Source organism: Vipera ursinii (assembly GCF_947247035.1).
Source record: "Vipera ursinii genome assembly, chromosome: 8".
Lineage (NCBI taxonomy): Eukaryota > Metazoa > Chordata > Lepidosauria > Squamata > Viperidae > Vipera > Vipera ursinii.
The window spans coordinates 5199886-5216855 of NC_139519.1; the positions used below are offsets into that span (position 1 = coordinate 5199886).

Sequence of the window (16970 nt, forward strand, 5' to 3'; positions counted from 1 at the left end):
CCACTTCCACCATTTCCATGACATTAAAAACCAATATCAGGTTGTTAATCAAGGAGAGACAAGAAAAAGAACTAAGATGCTTATTTGAAAGATTTATTCAGTCCTTCATATGTAAGAGATTTAATCAGGTTCCCCTGTGTGAGCAGATCAGAACAGATGCCCAGAAAGACAGCACATTGATGACGGCAGATGTACCATTATCTCGCATCTTAGAGGTGCATCTGAACCTCTACCGAATCTTAAAGAAATAGAAAAGAAGAAGAAGAAAACGCTAAGGTCAGTCCTTGGCATGGGAAAATCTCAAAGCTGAGACATCCAGGAAAATTCACTTTGGATGCCGCTGTGTCTGATTGCAACAAGCATTGTGAGTTTCTCGGAGACCTGCAACCAAGCCCAGCAGGAGAGACGAAAGGAGAGCCCAGTTGTCCCCCAGTCCTGAGCGCCCAGGAGGAAGGAAGGAAAGAGAGAAGTCCTGCTCTTTGCCAGCCTCAGTTTCTCCATTCCTTTTTGCACCTAACAATCCTGCCTCTTCATGACGTATAATACTGCTTGCTCAACCTTGGAAAGGTAAACAAGAGGCGGAACTTCTCAATGGCCTGGAAATTTAATATCATTAGCCGGGGAGAAATAGATCACATGTTGCCCTAGATTAGCTATGGTGGATTATCATGAAATACAGTTCCCATTACGTAGGCAGGAGGTTTCTGGGTATGCATATTGTGCACATGAATATCTGCTATCTCGAGCCACCGAGGGTCACTCGCCAGTGAAATGGCTGACATATAAATTTAATAAACAAATCTCACTAAACATTTCTGGCTTAATGTAAGAGAAATCCTGTGCAAAGTCTTATATCCAACAACTGCCTCCACATAATAGTGCTTGCTCAACATTGGAAAGGTAAACAAGGGCTGAACTTCTCAATAGCCTGGAACTTTAATATCATTAGCCAGAGAGGAACAGATGACATATTGCCCTAGAGTAGCTATGGGGGATTATAACGAGACAGGGTTCCCGTTCACTAAAATACTTAGGCCGACGTTTTCGGTATATGTACATGTGTGCTGTTAAAGATTCTGAGCTTATCAGCTGGAAAGCTGACAGACTGGGTTCAAGACCCAAACGCCACAGGACAGGTGAGCTCATGTTACCTGCCCCAGCTCCTGCCCACCTAGCGGTTCAAAAGCAAGCTAATGCGAGTAAATACATAGGTACCACTTCAGTGTTCCATGCACCTCGGCGTATAGTCCTGATGGCCACATGACCACAGAAGAGTCTTTGGAAAATGTGGACTCCCTCAGCTAAGAAATGGACATGACTGGACATGGGATACCTTTTGTTATGTACTGGGCTTTTTGAGGGAATACCACGTGGGTTGCTGGAGCAGCTAACGGCTCTTCAGCAACCCAGATTACCAGTCACCTGTGCTGCAATTGGCTATCCCCAGGCGGCAATGGTTGATTCAAACCTGTTGGCTGCCACCTAGGGGCTAGACTATATATTGCGGCTGGTTGCATCCATTTCCCTCAGTACAGTCACAGAGTTACCTGTACTCTGCTCGCGTCTTCATTCCTGCGTCAAAGAACCCACTATTTAGCACCTTTATTTTAAACTTCATACGTGTGCATGAATATCTGCTGTCTCAAGCTACCCAAAGTCGCTCGACAATAAATTTAATAAATATAAAAAATATCTCATTGAACATTTCTGGCTTAAACTGAACAGAAATCATGTACAAAGTCATATATTCAACTGCTGCCCGGAAGAGTTTCCTACCTCTGGTAGCAATGCATCCCATCAAGCATCTTTTCCATACAATAAATTATACTTCGTGGCTTGGATTTTCTCTTCAATAGGACCCTCTGGTTTATGTAAGGAAAAAGACACCAATTAAACCTGTGGATTGGGCAACCATTTGTCTGAAATGGTGTAGCGGGGTAGGCAACCATGGCTCTTTTATGACTGGTGGACTTCAGCTCCCAGAAATCCTGAGCCCGCATGGCTCAGCTTGGAAACCTCTCCCTTTCCCCTCAGCATGGCTGGCTCAGGAATTCTGGGAGTTGAAGTCCACCAGTCGTAAAAGAGCCAAGGTTGCCTACCCCTGGTATAGGGTCTGCTGCTTGAGCAGGCGGTTGGACTGGAAGATCCCCGAGGTCCCACCCAACTCTGTTATTGAGAAGACTTTCAAGGCTGCTACAGTGAAGAGAGCTTTGCTTTACTCTCCACAGGACTTGAGGGCAGCCTGAGAAGCAGCAGGTGGAAGCTAGTCGGAGAGAAATCCAGGAGGATTGAAAACACTCCCGAGTGTGTTTCCAGCCATCCGTTCGTGGCATGAGGAGGAAAGGAAGGCTACAGAGGAATATTTTCTGGTATCCTTGACACGTAGCCAGCATGAAAAAGAAGACAATCAAGATGAGGAAAACTCTCTAAGAAAGCAGCAGAAGAAAAAATACAGTAAGTGACCAGAGAAAGCACGTCCAGTCACAAAATTCATTTGCTCAAAGGCTATTTCCTCTGCTTTCTTCCTTTTCTCTCTCTTTTACCCTGTTTCTTTAACTTCTACGTAGCAACTACTCCATGTGGAAAGCAAAATTTCAAACAACAACATGGAAATAATTAAAGCAATTGAGTCTTTTCTCCTGAATGCTCTAGTGGGAAATTTGTGAAGCCGTATATAATACAAATAATTTTAATCCTTCCTTCCTTCCTTCCTTCCTTCCTTCCTTCCTTCCTTCCTTCCTTCCTTCCTTCCTTCCTTCCTTCCTTCCTTCCCTCCCTCCCTCCCTCCCTCCCTCCCTCCCTCCCTCCAAAATAGGACAATAGAACAAAAATGATGTTTGTCCATTTGTGTATCTATTGTTAATTCTGCTAAATATCTAGCAAATAAAATCTGTTTGAGTCCTTGCCCAAAAATTACGTCAGCAATGCCTGGATTTTACACTCATCCCAAATACCCCAAAATGTGATTAATTAGTTTTGCAAATCATTCTTTTTCTACTCTCTCTCTCTTTTGAGGTTCCAAAGGAGCATCAGATGGTATTTGATCCTCCATTAATATTTCTTCATGTATTTATCTTTCCGGCTTTATTTCATCCACACTATGTCCAGAAAGCCACCTCCTATTATTGTTCTTGTTCCTCCAGACATTCTCTTCTTAAGACAGATCAAGCTCTTCCTGCAAAGGAGAGGAAAACAATTTTGCTTACCATCTTGGATTTGGGGAAAAATCAAGGAAACTCTCAGTAGGAGGAATGACAAGGAGTAACAGTTGTCTCTGAGGTCAGCAAGGAATTTGCTCCTCAGATTTATACAGACGTACAAAAAAGCAAAGTAAAAAAGGTACTCCCATGCACTTATTAACCATATTCTGCGTATGTGCTGAAATAGTCCCTGCCAAGCGGAAGAAGACATGCTTCATACTTCATGGTCCCTGTTTTATAGATACAATCAAGGGGAAATATTTCATCAGCTTCAGAACAACATGACAAGGAAAAGACCAAATCATGGAGCGATTGAAAGCCTCCAGCAGAATGTGAGAAGCAAAAATAGTTAGATGTGCATCCTCCTCCCAAGATAGCCCCTGCCATTTTAAGGATTGCAGACCACCTGGCAGTTGGCTGTCCTCCTCAAAGATGTGGGACTTACTCTCCTTCTTTTCAGGAATTCCCAAACTAGAACCAGACATTTTACAGCTTTAAGAATGTCCTTAGGTCCTCTCTTTATACTGTGTTTCACACATGCTTTTTTTGTCTGTCCATTCAAATCTTCAGTAAGGAATTTGACAGAGTAGGCTTTTTTCCCCTGTAGGCTTTTTCTCTCACATGTTCACATGTTTTTGTCCTGCACTAGTCTTTCCCACTTGCTGTCTGGCTCTGCTCAAGAAGAACTGCATATTCTCCCATGGATCTTCTGCAGGAGACCTTTCTGTTGAAGGTTCAAAGAGTGCTTTGCTCCAACTCTTTGATGAGACATGATTCCCACTTTCCAGGAATATCAGTACACCAATGGCAATACCAATAGCAGAGAGATTTATATAGCACTCCATAGTGCTTTACAGCATTCTCTGAGCAGTTTACAATGTCAGCATATGGCCCCCAACAGTTTGGGTCGTTATTTTATCAGCCTCAGAAGTATGAAAGGCTGAGTCAACCTTCAGCCAGGATTGAACTCCTGGCAGTGGACAGAGTGAGCCTGCAATATTGCATTCTAACCACTGCGCCACCAGTGCACCAAGATAGTTGATGGCCCAGAGCAGAAAGAAGCTTCCATAATTCTCTGCTTCCTTCTCATGCAGTTCTTTGTATTGACCACAAATGTTGCTGTAAATTACTTGTAGAATATAAGACAGTTGTTTATTCTCAAGAAATGTGCATCCGATCTCTGTTGCTTGTAAACAGTAGGAATACTAGATGCATGGCTAGATGCATGGCTTTATTCCTGAAGCCTTTGGCTAAAGTCTCCAATCCTATGGCAGGTTCTTTTGTGTCATAAGCTTAAATAGCCTGTTTGTCTGTCTTCTCCAGCTTTTCCCCCTGGTTCTCTGCACAATGTGCAGAGTCCTTTTTTTTTCTGGAGAGTCTTCCATGAGTAACTCTGCATTTGAATCACATAACAATGATGGTTTTCAATCTTTACTTCACACCCTTCCTATACCTAAAGCAACCTGGATTGCAAATCTGAAACATTCAATGCATCCTTAAGAGTTAAGTTGATTTCCTGTGCTTTATCTCAAACACAAGAGAACTTTACCAGTAAAATAATGTTTGGAGCTCTTCTCTGTTTTGTTACGTTACGATTTGCACTTCCTTTCCCCCAATATTGGAATGGCTCATTCTGTCCTAAATGTTGTTCAAACTGGCATTTCCAGTAAATTCACTCTTCAATGTTGTACGGGCTGGCGTTTCAGGTTTTGTTTCCTTATGAGAGTAGGCATGCAATTGACCCATCCTTTAAAATAAGGTTACAGCTTCTCTCTCCATTTGGTTAATTAAAGTCTTGTAAATGGTTTATTACAAAACCGAGATCCTTCGTGTGTCTTATTTTCAGTGAGCAAACTGTAGTCTGATAGCTTTTTATTGGAGTGTAGAAGCAAAGTAAATAACATCGACCCCAGGTGGGTCATGGAGAGTTTGTGCAATAAAGCTGCTCTGCTCAAACTCTTAGTCTTTACTGAGACATTTCCAGGAAGACCAAGATGGTTTCTTCTGAGGTGGTTATTGGCCCAGAGCAGTTAACAGAGTAACAGAGTTGGAAGGGGCTTTGTAGACCATCAACCACCGCCCAATCAGGAGTCCCTACACCATTTCTGACCGATGGCCATCCAGTGTTTTAGCCTCTAGTCCCCTGATCATCTTTGTTGCTCTTCTCCAGACTATTTTGAGTATCTCAACCTCTTTTTTATAGTGTAGTGATCAAAACTGGTTGCAATATTCTAGCTGTGGTCTTACTAAGGCTTTACAGAGCTGTGTTAGTACCTCAGGTGATCTTGATTGCAATGCAATACAAGCATTCCTTGAAACAGTGAAAAGAAACCCGATTGACTGGATAAGAAAGTTATCCGCTTCCAGAACACAGAGAGAAATTCTGACTCAGCAGAGAAACAGAAAGAGGAAAAAAATGTCTTTAAAGGTATTTCCCCCTGAAGTCTGAAGGGACAGCTTGAAAAAGAAAATAATCCACAGATGGAGATCAAGATAGATCTAAGGTCCTGGGAGGCTGCAGTGACGGAGGCTCTGGTATTATCTGTCTGAAACGAAGACTTTTTATAGAGTCTCAATATCTTTTTTATAGTGTGGTGACCAAAGCTGGTTGCAGTATTCTACCTGGGGTCTTACTAAGGCCTTGATGTAGGCTACATGAGAGCCAGATTGATATGGTGGTCAAGGTATCAAGCTAAAAACCAGGAGAGTGTGACCTTTCTAGCCCTGCCTTAGGCACAAAGCTGGAAGTAGCATCTTGCCAAGATAACCGCGTGGATCTCTCCAGGGAGTCACCAGGAGTCAACACTGACTCGAAGTACAAAAACTAAAAACAAGCTCATAGATGGAGAAGTGAATTCACCTCAGGTCCTCAATGCAGGTTTTCAGTCATCCAGGTAGAGTTGTCTGAAAATTGAATCATGGCAACCAGACTTCTTTTTTTCTTTTCTCTTTAAAACAGTTTGTTGCTTATCCCCAAGTAGTTAAAAGATAGAAATAAGCAGATAGAAACTATTTGGATAAGCAGTGAAATGTTTCAAACTGAAAAGACAAGAAGTCTTCATTTCAGACAGATAATTCCAGAGGTTGAGATGTTAGCTTGAACAACATTTCAGAGAGAATGCATCATTCCAACATCTAGGGCAGGGGTAGGCAACCTTGGCTCTTTTATGACTCGTGGACTTCAGCTCCCAGAATTCCTGAGCCAGCTATGGAATTCTGGGAGTTGAAGTCCACGAGTCATAAAAGAGCCAAGGTTGCCTACCCCTGAATTCTAGGGAAAGGATCTATAAATCATACTGTCATGGTTCCGATAGAATAGATGAAACCCATCAAAAGAACTTCAGGGCAAAAATTCTTCCTTAAAGAACATTTTATTCAGGAAACCAAGTATCGGCACCACATAGTTGAACCCGAAACTAGATTCCCTTCTCCCAGATACAGAGTGCAATTCCCACCCCCATGAAGCAGTCATTAATCACCTTCTCCAATTAGCCTGAAACCCAGGCTTTCTCCCCAGCTCCTCAGCCGCCAAAACGTTATCCATTTGTGTCCTTGGCTAGCTGAGCTCAAGCATTCACCCCCAACCCCCAACCCCCTTCTACACCTGATTTCTAAACAGAAGAAAAAAGCATGTTAAAAGCAAAGTGAAAATGGCTGCAATTTCCTTCAATTGTCAGAGCGGGAACATCCAATCTTACAACGTTGACACATACTGTAAATAAAAGTAACAAAGAACGTTCCCAAGCCTTACCTTACAGTAAAGCTCTCTTGGGTTTGAAGTAAAGAAGGAAACAGATAATTATGGGTTGGTTTTTTTTTACTGCTCTGGACTGTTGGTACTCCTGGAAAGTGGAAATCTTGTTTCAAGAAGGACGAAGAGTTGGAGCAAAGCAGCTCTGTGCACCTTCACCAGAAAGATCTCCTGCAGGAGATCCATGGGAGAGTACAATGCTCCCCTTGAGCAAAGCCAGAGAGCGAGTGGGCAGGACCAAAAACACCCAAGATTGTAACCCACGAAGAGCCTGCACCCACGAAAGCCATATAAAGGGAGGACATTCCTAACAATCTAAAAGGCCTGATTCTGGCTTGGGAGTCCCTGGGAAAGAGTGAGAGTAAGTTCCACTCTCCAGAGTGGGATAGTCAATAACCGGGTGGGTTACAATCCTGTATACAGATCGTTCTAGACCAGGGGTAGGCAACCTTGGCTCTTTTATGACTTGTGGACTTCAACTCCCAGAATTCCTGAGCCAGCCATGCTGAGGGGAAAGGGAGAGGTTTCCAAGCTGAGCCATGCTGGCTCAGGAATTCTGGGAGTTGAAGTCCACGAGTCATAAAAGAGCCAAGGTTGCCTGCCCCTTGCTTAGGCCTAGGCCGCTTTATGAATCATGGACTTCAGCTCCTAGAATTCCTGAGCCAGCCACACTGAGGGGAAAGGGAGAGGTTTCCAAGCTGAGCCATGCTGGCTCAGGAATTCTGGGAGTTGAAGTCCATGGTTCATAAAAGAGCCGAGGTTGCCTACCCCTGATCTAGACTTACAACAGTTCATTTAATGACCGTTGAAAATTACAATGACACTGAAAAAAGTGACATGACACTTTTTCATACTTATGACCATTACAACTCCTCGTGATCATAATCTGGACGTTTGGCAACTGGCTCATGACGGTTGCCATGTCCCAGGGTCAGGGGATCCCCTTTTGTGACAAGCAAAGTCAAGGGAGAAGCCAGATTCAATTAACAACCGTGTAACTAACTTGACAAATGCAGTGATTCACTTAACAACTGTGGTAAATGTCGTAAAATGGGACAAAACTCACTTAAGCAAAGTCTCACTTAGCAACAGAAATTTTGGGCTCGATAGTGGTCGTAAGTCAAGGACTACCTGTACTCGACAAGGGCAGGGGGTGTCTTAGAGGAAGCTGAGGAGGAAGCTGCAAATCCGGCTACTTGAAATTTACACATCCTGCTGGCCATCATTTCATTTCATTTTTTTTTACCATGTTGTTCTAAAGCTGACAAAATACTTTCCTTTTATCACATCTACAAAACAAACGCAAACCAGTCATAAAATAAATATTTTCCCTCTGGCAGTGACTACTCTGACAAAACTTTCAGTCAGAATTTCTTTTAAAAAAAATTGCACAAGGGGTGGTCTTGGTTTTCGTATAAATTGGAGGAGCAGATTCCTTGGTGACTTCAGAGAGAGCTGCTGCTTCTTGGCCTTCCTCCCTTCCAAGAGTTTCCTGGGTCTTCCCCAAAGCTGAGATGGTAAGTAAAATGGTTTTTCTTTATTCACATCCAGAGCTAAGATGACACAAGAAGAGAAGGGCTGGAGGAATGAGGCGGCCCCTTTGGGACAGTCACTCTCCTGCAGCTGAACCCAGAGTCGTAGCTGTGGTTATAATAAGGGGAGAAATGTAGATTACTTAGATACGATCAAGACAGAAATACAGAAAGAAATGAAGGTCAAATGCTATAGTGTGCTTCTTTCAAAGCCCAGAAGGGATACAGGACAAAAAGAACTATTCATTAATTGGAAGGAGTGTAAAATCCAGATGTTGCTAGTGTAATTTTTGGGCAGAGTTTATTTCATAGCTGTTTAGTTGGATTAATGATAGATACACAGAGGCAGAAACAAATGCTTTGGTACGGAGGACAGAGCAACTCAGTAATACAGATCCAGCGTTGTCCCTTTCTCCTCCCCCTCCCCCCCCAAAGCATTCCAGGTGGGAGAAAGCATGAAAAAGGAGCAGAAACTGATGTGGGGGGCAAGGCATGTCTCCTTCCATTGCAGTGGGGTCAGTTCCAACAATATCAATGGAGAGTTTTGCCTCTGGAGGGGGAAAGGATTGAAAGACATTCCACGCTGAGAACTTCTAGGGCAATGATGGTGAAACTTTTAGAGACCGAGTGCAGCCCAAAACCCATTTATGTATCGTCAGGTGCCGGGTGGGCATAGCCCATTGGGTGGGTGTGGCCCATTGGGTGGGCGTGGCCCATTGGGTGGGCGTGGCTGCGGTAGTAACGGCAGACTGGGAGGGACTAAAAAGTTCAATCAATCAATTCCAACTTTGCGAGATCTTTTTTTTCCCCACGAGAAGTTGAAATTGATTGATTGATTGAACCTTTTTTTTTGCACACAGCAGTGGAGGCCTAAAGCGAAAAGGTTTTATAAAACCCAGCTGAAGGCCTAGGACTGGGGCAATGGTGCGCGTGCCCACAGAGAGGGCTCTGCGTGCCACCTGTGGCATGCGCGCCATAGGTTCGCCACCACGGTTCTAGGGAGATGAACAAATGTCCGAGATATTCGGGTTCTCTGCATTGTATACAGCTGGCAGAAAGCGGGGAGGGAGATCTTCCAGGTTGATCCTATTGTTCAACAGAGATCCGAATGCACACTTGCATAAGATTGGAAACTTAACCTAGAGGGTTTTCCCCAAAATTCATGAACAAGATTATATTATTGAAGAGGACATTAGAAAGATTTTGAACAGCTAGTTTCTGAAGCAACTGCTAAGTTCTCTGGTGACTTACTTTTTTCTTTTCTTCCTTTCACAGAGAGTCTTCTTCAGCCTGATCATCTTCTCTTTCATGCTGGCTACATGCCAAGGAGCATGCTCTTATGATCTCTTTAAACCTCAGCTTATAGATGGTAACCGAGCTCTTTAGAGATCTGAACATATCATGACTGTACTGCTTGCAAACACCTAGCAATGCCAGGAGAAATGTTGCTGGTTTAATCTCTAAAACCCAGATTTCCGTCTCCTAATTAGACCGGAAAACCCCAACCGTATTAATGCAGAAGTTGTTTGCTCATCAGGGGTCCCTACAGATCTGATCAACAAGTAAAATAAAATGTTTTGTAGCTAATGCAGAGAATCTATAGATTAGTCATATTTGTGTAATAGTAGATTTGAGCACAGCTTCAGGTTCAACAGGACTCTTTTTTTTTCCTTAGGTAAAGAGGTGTGGCCAACCAAATGCGTGGATCCACATGATGGGGAAAAGCATCCCATTGGGTCCAAATGGAATACAGCCGATTGTGTGGAATGCGAGTGCCTCAAAACAGGAATGTCATGCTGCCACAGGTAAGAAATCATGCTACCTTTTGGACCAGCTCATGGGGTTGTGAGTAGGAGACTCTGTCTTGCTGTACTTCTCTGTATGTCATGGACAGTTCCGGTCGGTATTGGTGGGGCAGGAGAGGTCAAACCTTTTCAATGTGGGGTGCCACAGAGCTCAAGTCCTTCACGTCTTCTTTTCACCATCTACATGAAACCTCTGTGGAAGTTCATCCATTTGTATGTGGGGCAGTATCAGTATGCTGATGATATCTAGCTATATACAACCACCCTTAGTTTGACAGGTGATGCTGTGGCTGTGCTGGCCAAGTGCCTGGAGGCCACGAGGAATGGGGAGGAATCAGCTTTGACTCAACCCTGATAAGACAGAGTGGGTTTGGGTTTTTGATTCCCCCACCCACCCAAAGGCCCAGGTAATGTGTCATCTTTGACTCTGGACAGGGTGCAACTTCCCCAGACTGATAGACAATTTGGGGGTCCTTGTAAACTCACAACTTGCTCAATAGCTATTGCACAATTTTGAGTAGTGTGCCAGTTGTGCCCCCCTGGAGGCTTTGTCCATGGCCACTCATGCCTTGGCCACTTCATGTTTCAATTACTGCAATGTACTCTACATGGGGCTGCCCTTGAAGATCACCTGGAAGCTACAAGTGGTCCAGAGTGTGGTGGTGTGTGCCGAGATGAGTACCCCTAGGTTTACCCATATTATTCCTGGGTTACATGAGTTGCACCTGGTCCCAGTTTTTTTTGCAGATGTAATTTAAGGTGCTGCTTATTATTTTCCAAGGCTACATGACACAGAGCCAGATCATCTGTGGGTCTGTCTTTCTCCAAAGACTTCAACTCCCAAGCAGATTAGAGAGCCTGGGCACGCTCCTATTTATTTATTTTGTATGGTATAACAGAATACGGCATCGATGCATAAAAACTCACAAAAGCAGCATATAAAACATCAGAGTAGTGAACCCCTTTGAAAACATACAGTGTGAGTGATGAATAAAATTAAATTATATATGAGCAGTTACTGGGATGGCTAAATTTATGGCCAGACATTTAGGTCATTTAGCCATTGGGCAGCAGCGCCCTCAAGAGGATCTATTTCATGCAGGGATCCAGAGAACCTTCTCCAGATATTCCATCACTATGTGGTCTAGATAAGGGGTCCCCAACCCCTGGGACGTGGATTGATACCGGTCTGTAGCCTGTTAAGAACTGGGCCACACAAGCGAGCAAAGCTTCCTCTGTGCATGCATGAAAGCTAGGAAATATGTTAAATCATCCTCCCCGCCTGGTCCATGGAAAAATTGTCTTCCACAAAACCAGTCCCTGGTGCCAAAAAGGTTGGGGATTGCTGGTGTGGAATTTGCAGGACATTCCCACAGTCACAGTTAAGATTATCAACCAGCCCCCATTTATATGTCCAATATTGGCACTGGTCACAGTTGGTTTGAATCCAGTTGAGCATTCTCTAGATTTTCCTTGGGAGATCAAAGCCAAAGGGGCATTACAGTGGATCAGACACTAAATTAAACAGATCTGGGTTAGACATTACCCACTCCTGATGCCGTGCTTATCTCAGTGTCAAAGCCTTCTCTGATTAATTGTTGTCCAAATTTCCACAGCAGGTTCTGAGATTTGAGTCATAATATTTGGTTGTGACATTCCTTGTGTATGGATAATAATCCGATTGCCTCACATTTCTGCCTTTAAATTTAAAGTTGATTGTCTTCTAAGATGTGAAGTTGGTATGTTAGATAATACTGGTAGCTTTTTTTTTACAGTTCATTACAGTGCCAGATTTTTACTATTTGTGGTTTATTTAAGGTACACATTAATGCTTTGTTAACTGATGGTTTGGAGCCACCCAGAGTTCAGTATAAGATGGGTGGCTATGCACTTATTTTAAATAAGTATTTCAAGTGAATGGGAACTGTATTTCATGATAATCACCCATTGTTACTCTAGGTCACCATGTGATCTGTTCTTTGGCTAATGATATTAAATTCTGAGGCCACTGAGAAGTTCAGTCACTTGTTTATCTTTCCAATGTTGAGCAAGCAGTATTAGGTGGAGATTCAGGATTTTTTTTTATTAAAAAGTTTTACAATACATTTTATCTTTTAACAAACCAAAAAAAGAAAAAAAAAACCTCCCAACCCCCTCCCCTCCCACCCTCTTCCCCCTCCCCAACCCTCCCCAACCCCTCCCTCCTTTTCCCCTCCCCCCCCCCCGGCTTCCCAGAGCAAAATACAGGGTATAAAAATACAAACAATCATAATCTAACTTACACAAACAATCCTAAACTATTTAAACTACCGAACTTTAACTCATATAAAAAAACTCCAAACATATATATATATATATATATATATATATATATATATATATATATATATATATATATATATATATATATATATATATATATATATATATATATATATCATATCAATAATTATACAAATACAAAATAATACTTTCCAATCTAATACCAAAACACAGGGTATAAAAATACAAACAATCATGATCTAACTTACACAAACAATCCTAAACTATTCAAACTATCAAACTTTAACTCATATAGGTAAATTCCAAACATACATATATATATCATATACAAATACAAAATAATACCTTCCAATCTGATACCCAATAAAAACAATCCCAAATAAACCAATTTATATCAATTGTCTAAAACTATTTCTCATTCCAACTAACCTTTAAATTCACATTATCCTAATGTGTTATACAACTTAAAATACCATAGATTACTTTCCAAACTTAAAATTTTTTTATATAATCACATCATTCTTATATTCTTATATTCTATTACCTATTCCAATATTACCCATAAAAATATTACAAGTTAGCTTCAATCACAAAGAAAACAGTTAATATCATTTTTATAAAACTATTCTTCTATCCAACTAAAAGCTTAAAATTTTTCATCCAAATAACAAATCATAACCTACAGAATATCAATAAACACTACTACAAATCTTCCCAGTTAACTTTTCATAATCATCTTAAAACTAAAACAACACAAAATATTACATAATTATTTTATAAGGGTAAAAAATATATCCCCAAATATTTAGTCCTTCTAGCAATTCCAATTCCCATAATCCTTATTACATTATAGTCTCTTACAGTTATGTGACTAAATCTTCAGGCTTGATTCATTCGTCCAGAAGTAACACGCCTCTTCCCATTTCTGGCCTTCTCCAGTGATAATGAAATTTGACCCACTCCTGTATCTTTCACATCTGTCTGCGTTAACCCTTCAGCAACTTGCGGGTTCTCTCTGGAACGTTGAGACTCTCTCTCACCTTTTTTCTTTGTAGATTCCAAAGATGGTATGGGGACTGCTTTTAAAACATTACTGTAGAAATCACGTGCCTGAATCTCCGTGGTAAAACAATACCTCGTACCTTCATAGGTCACCACCATACCCACTGGTATTTGCCATCTAAACTTAATGTCACGTCGTCTCAATTCTTATGTCAAAAAAGCAAATTCCTTCCTTTTCCTTAAAATCTTTGCAGGGATCTCTTTTAAAATCAGAACTTTTTGCTCAGCAATTACAAAATCAATATTGTAGGAGGCCTGGACAACTTCATTTCTAATCTTTGTAAAATAAACCACCACATCTCTGGGTAGTTTCCTTTGTCTTGCGATCCACAAATTAACACGGAAGATTTTATCTATATCTTGCATTATTTCATCTGCTGGTCGCTTCAACACCCCTTCCAAAGCCTCAGAAACCATTTTCTTCAAATTTTCCTTAGGATTTTCTTTCAGACCTCTAATCCTTAAAGCAAATTCCATCTGATAATACTGTGTCGAAATCAAATCATAATCCATTTTCTCTATCACATTTTCAGTTTCTGTCATTTTGGCTTCCAGTCTAATATCATTTTGAGCAAGATCTCCCACTCTTTCATCCAAAATCTCAATGCCTTTAGCCATGCTTAACATTGCAGATGTGATGTCTGCTCTCATTTCTGTTAATTTCTCTGTAAACTTCTCCTCCAACTTTTTCTCCATTATCTCAACAAATTGCTGCATTTGCTTTTCCATAGTCTCTTACAACAGATTCTGCAAATCTTTTGCTGTAAAAGCTGATACAGATTCAGATGCAGAGGACAATGAAGTTTTCACTGCTGCCTCAGGGCAGGAACTTTAGAAGATATAGCTGCCATTTTCACCCTCTATTGTTAACTACGCACTTTCACTTACAGATTCAGCAAAGTCCACTGAGTTAAAGATCAACACATCATCTTCACCAAAATCTCCTGCATCGCTCTGCCTGTGTCCTCGTTCTCAAAAGCTCTTCCTTGCTAGCAGGGATGGTTGCGAACGCCCTGTTGTGCTCCAAAAAACCCGGAGCAGAGGCGCCTTGCAGTCCGGAGCATGCCCAGGCTTCAGGGGGGCTCAATGCTTCCGCCACCAAAACTCTAAGTTCTGGTGGCCCCGGAGAGCTCTACCCCTACCTGGATGCTCACCCCCTCCTCTTCTCCCGAGGTGGGGGCTTCCGAGCTGCCGAACAGCTGATTGACGCTGTTTTCGGCAGCTCTACGGAGCCACGAGGCTGACAGCCAAGAAATGGCTGCCTCCAGCGTTGCCTTGCCATCTGGAAGCCGGTGGAGATTCAGGATTGTTGGGTGCAAAAGGGAGTAGAGAAACTGAGGCTGGCAAGGAGCAGGATTTCTCCTTGTTTCTTTTCCTTTCTCCTGGCCTCCCAGGATTGGCGGACAGATGGACTGTCATTTTGTCCATCCTGTTGGCCCTGTTTGCAGATTTTCAGGAAGCTCATTATCCTTACTGCAATCAACAGGGGCATCCAAAATGAATTTAGTAGGTATGTATTTATTAATTAATATGGACGCGGTGGCTCAGTGGGTTAAGACGCTGAGCTTGTCGATCAGAAGGTCGGCAGTTTGGCGGATCGACTCCCGAGTGCCACGTAACAGAGTGAGCGCCTGTTACTCATCCCAGCTTCTGCCAACCTAGCAGTTCGAAAGCACGTAAAAATGCAAGTAGAAAAATAGGCACCACTACAGTGGGAAGGTAACAGCGTACCATGCCCCTTTGGCGTCTAGTCATGCCAGCCACATGACCACGGAGACGTCCTCGGACAAGCGCTGGCTCTTCGGCTTTGAAACGGAGATGAGCACTGGCCCCTAGAGTCGGAAACGACTAGCACGCATGTGCGGGGGAACCTTTACCTTTTTATTTATTAATTGTGAAGAGCTCGATGGCTCAGCGGTTAAAAACACATACCTGTCAGCTAGGAAGCTGACAACCTGGGTTTGAGACCTGAGTACCACAAGATGGGGTGAGCTCCCGTTATCTGCCCCAGCTCCTACCCACCTAGCAGTTTTAAAGCATGCAAATGCAAGCAGATAAATAGGTACCACTTGGGTGGGAAGTTAACAGTGTTCTGTGCGCCTTGGTGGAAAGTCATGCTGGCCACATGAGCTTGGAAGTGTTTTCAGAAAACTCTGGCTTCCTCGGCTAAGAAAGAGAGATGAGCACCGCTCTCTAGAGACGGACCTGACTGGACAGGGGAAACCTTTACTTTTTACCTTTATTAATTGTACAATGATACTGTTTTAATTGTTGCCTGGGAGCCATCTGTAGTTCAGTATAAGTGAGGCAGTTATATCAATGCTATAAAGAAATAGATATTTCAATAAATGATAACTGTTTCATGATAATCCCTCATAGCTAATCTTGGTCAATATGTGATCTGTTCTTCTCTGGCTAACAATATTAAATTTCTAGACCACTGAGAAGTTCAGTCACTTGTTTACCTTTCCAATGGTGAGCAAGCAGTATTAGGTGGAGATTCAGGATTGTTGGGGGCAGAAGGAAGTAGAGAAACTGAGGCTGGCAAGGAGGAGGATTGCTTCTTGCTTCCTTTCCCTTCTCCTGGCCTCTCAGGCCTGGGGAACAGTTGGATTGTCCTTTTGTCCACCCTGTTGGCCCTGGTTGCAGGTCTCCAATGCTTTTTGCAACAAAACTTCAGGGCATCCAAAATCAATTCTGAGATTTCTCCATGCGAAGGAGGATTTCCAAAGAATTGGGTTTGTAAAATCAAATAAAGCCTTGGCTGCATCAACATTTCTCCCAGGAAGTTTCTCAAGTTTTGTGCAAGGTCTAAGGTGTAAGATGATCCTAGATGACCTTCTCAATTAAAGTCAACTTTGACTGATCATAACCTTCTTCTTCCTTTTCCTTTCCCCCCCTTTGAAGGTATGGTGGTATTGCTGTAAAGGAAGGATGCAAAACGGTGGTAAATCCAGTAACATGTAAGCATGAATTCTATAGGCTTGATGACCCATCAAAGCTCTGTGATGTCTGATCTCTTCACTTGGACAACCTGGAATAAATCTCTTATGTATCAATGAAACTGAATAAATCTCTCACATAAGGATCTTAAAGTTTTTTCTTTCCTCTACTTTTTATTAAATAACTATCATGTTAAACATGAGGTGGGACTGTGATATAAGGCACGCATAGCTGGGGGATATTGCCTGCATCAGTTTGGCACTGTGTAGCAAACAAACACTGCTTGAGCATTAATGTTGCTTGTCAAAAAACCCATAAAGAGCAGGAAAGAACTGAAAGCATTAGAAGTGAGAATTCATTGCCAGTTTTTCGCCTTGACCTTTTTTGAAGTCTG

General features: G+C 42.3%; 1 protein-coding gene across 1 annotated transcript; it reads left to right on the forward strand.

Moving 5' to 3' along the window:
* Nucleotides 1–8384: 8384 nt before the first annotated feature.
* LOC310643641 (small serum protein 2-like) lies at nucleotides 8385–16699 on the forward strand. Its single transcript, XM_083368126.1, has 4 exons — nucleotides 8385–8468; nucleotides 9759–9852; nucleotides 10159–10288; nucleotides 16541–16699. Exons 1-4 carry the CDS (start codon nucleotides 8466–8468, stop codon nucleotides 16647–16649), a joined length of 336 nt encoding a protein of 111 aa, XP_083224252.1. The 5' UTR covers nucleotides 8385–8465; the 3' UTR covers nucleotides 16650–16699.
* Nucleotides 16700–16970: the final 271 nt, after the last annotated feature.

Coding starts and splice junctions, on each gene's coding strand:
- LOC310643641 (XM_083368126.1), top strand. Junction 9,853..10,158: donor TAAACCTCAGCTTATAGATG/GTAACCGAGCTC, acceptor TTTTTTCCTTAG/GTAAAGAGGTGTGGCCAACC. Junction 10,289..16,540: donor GGAATGTCATGCTGCCACAG/GTAAGAAATCAT, acceptor CCCCCTTTGAAG/GTATGGTGGTATTGCTGTAA.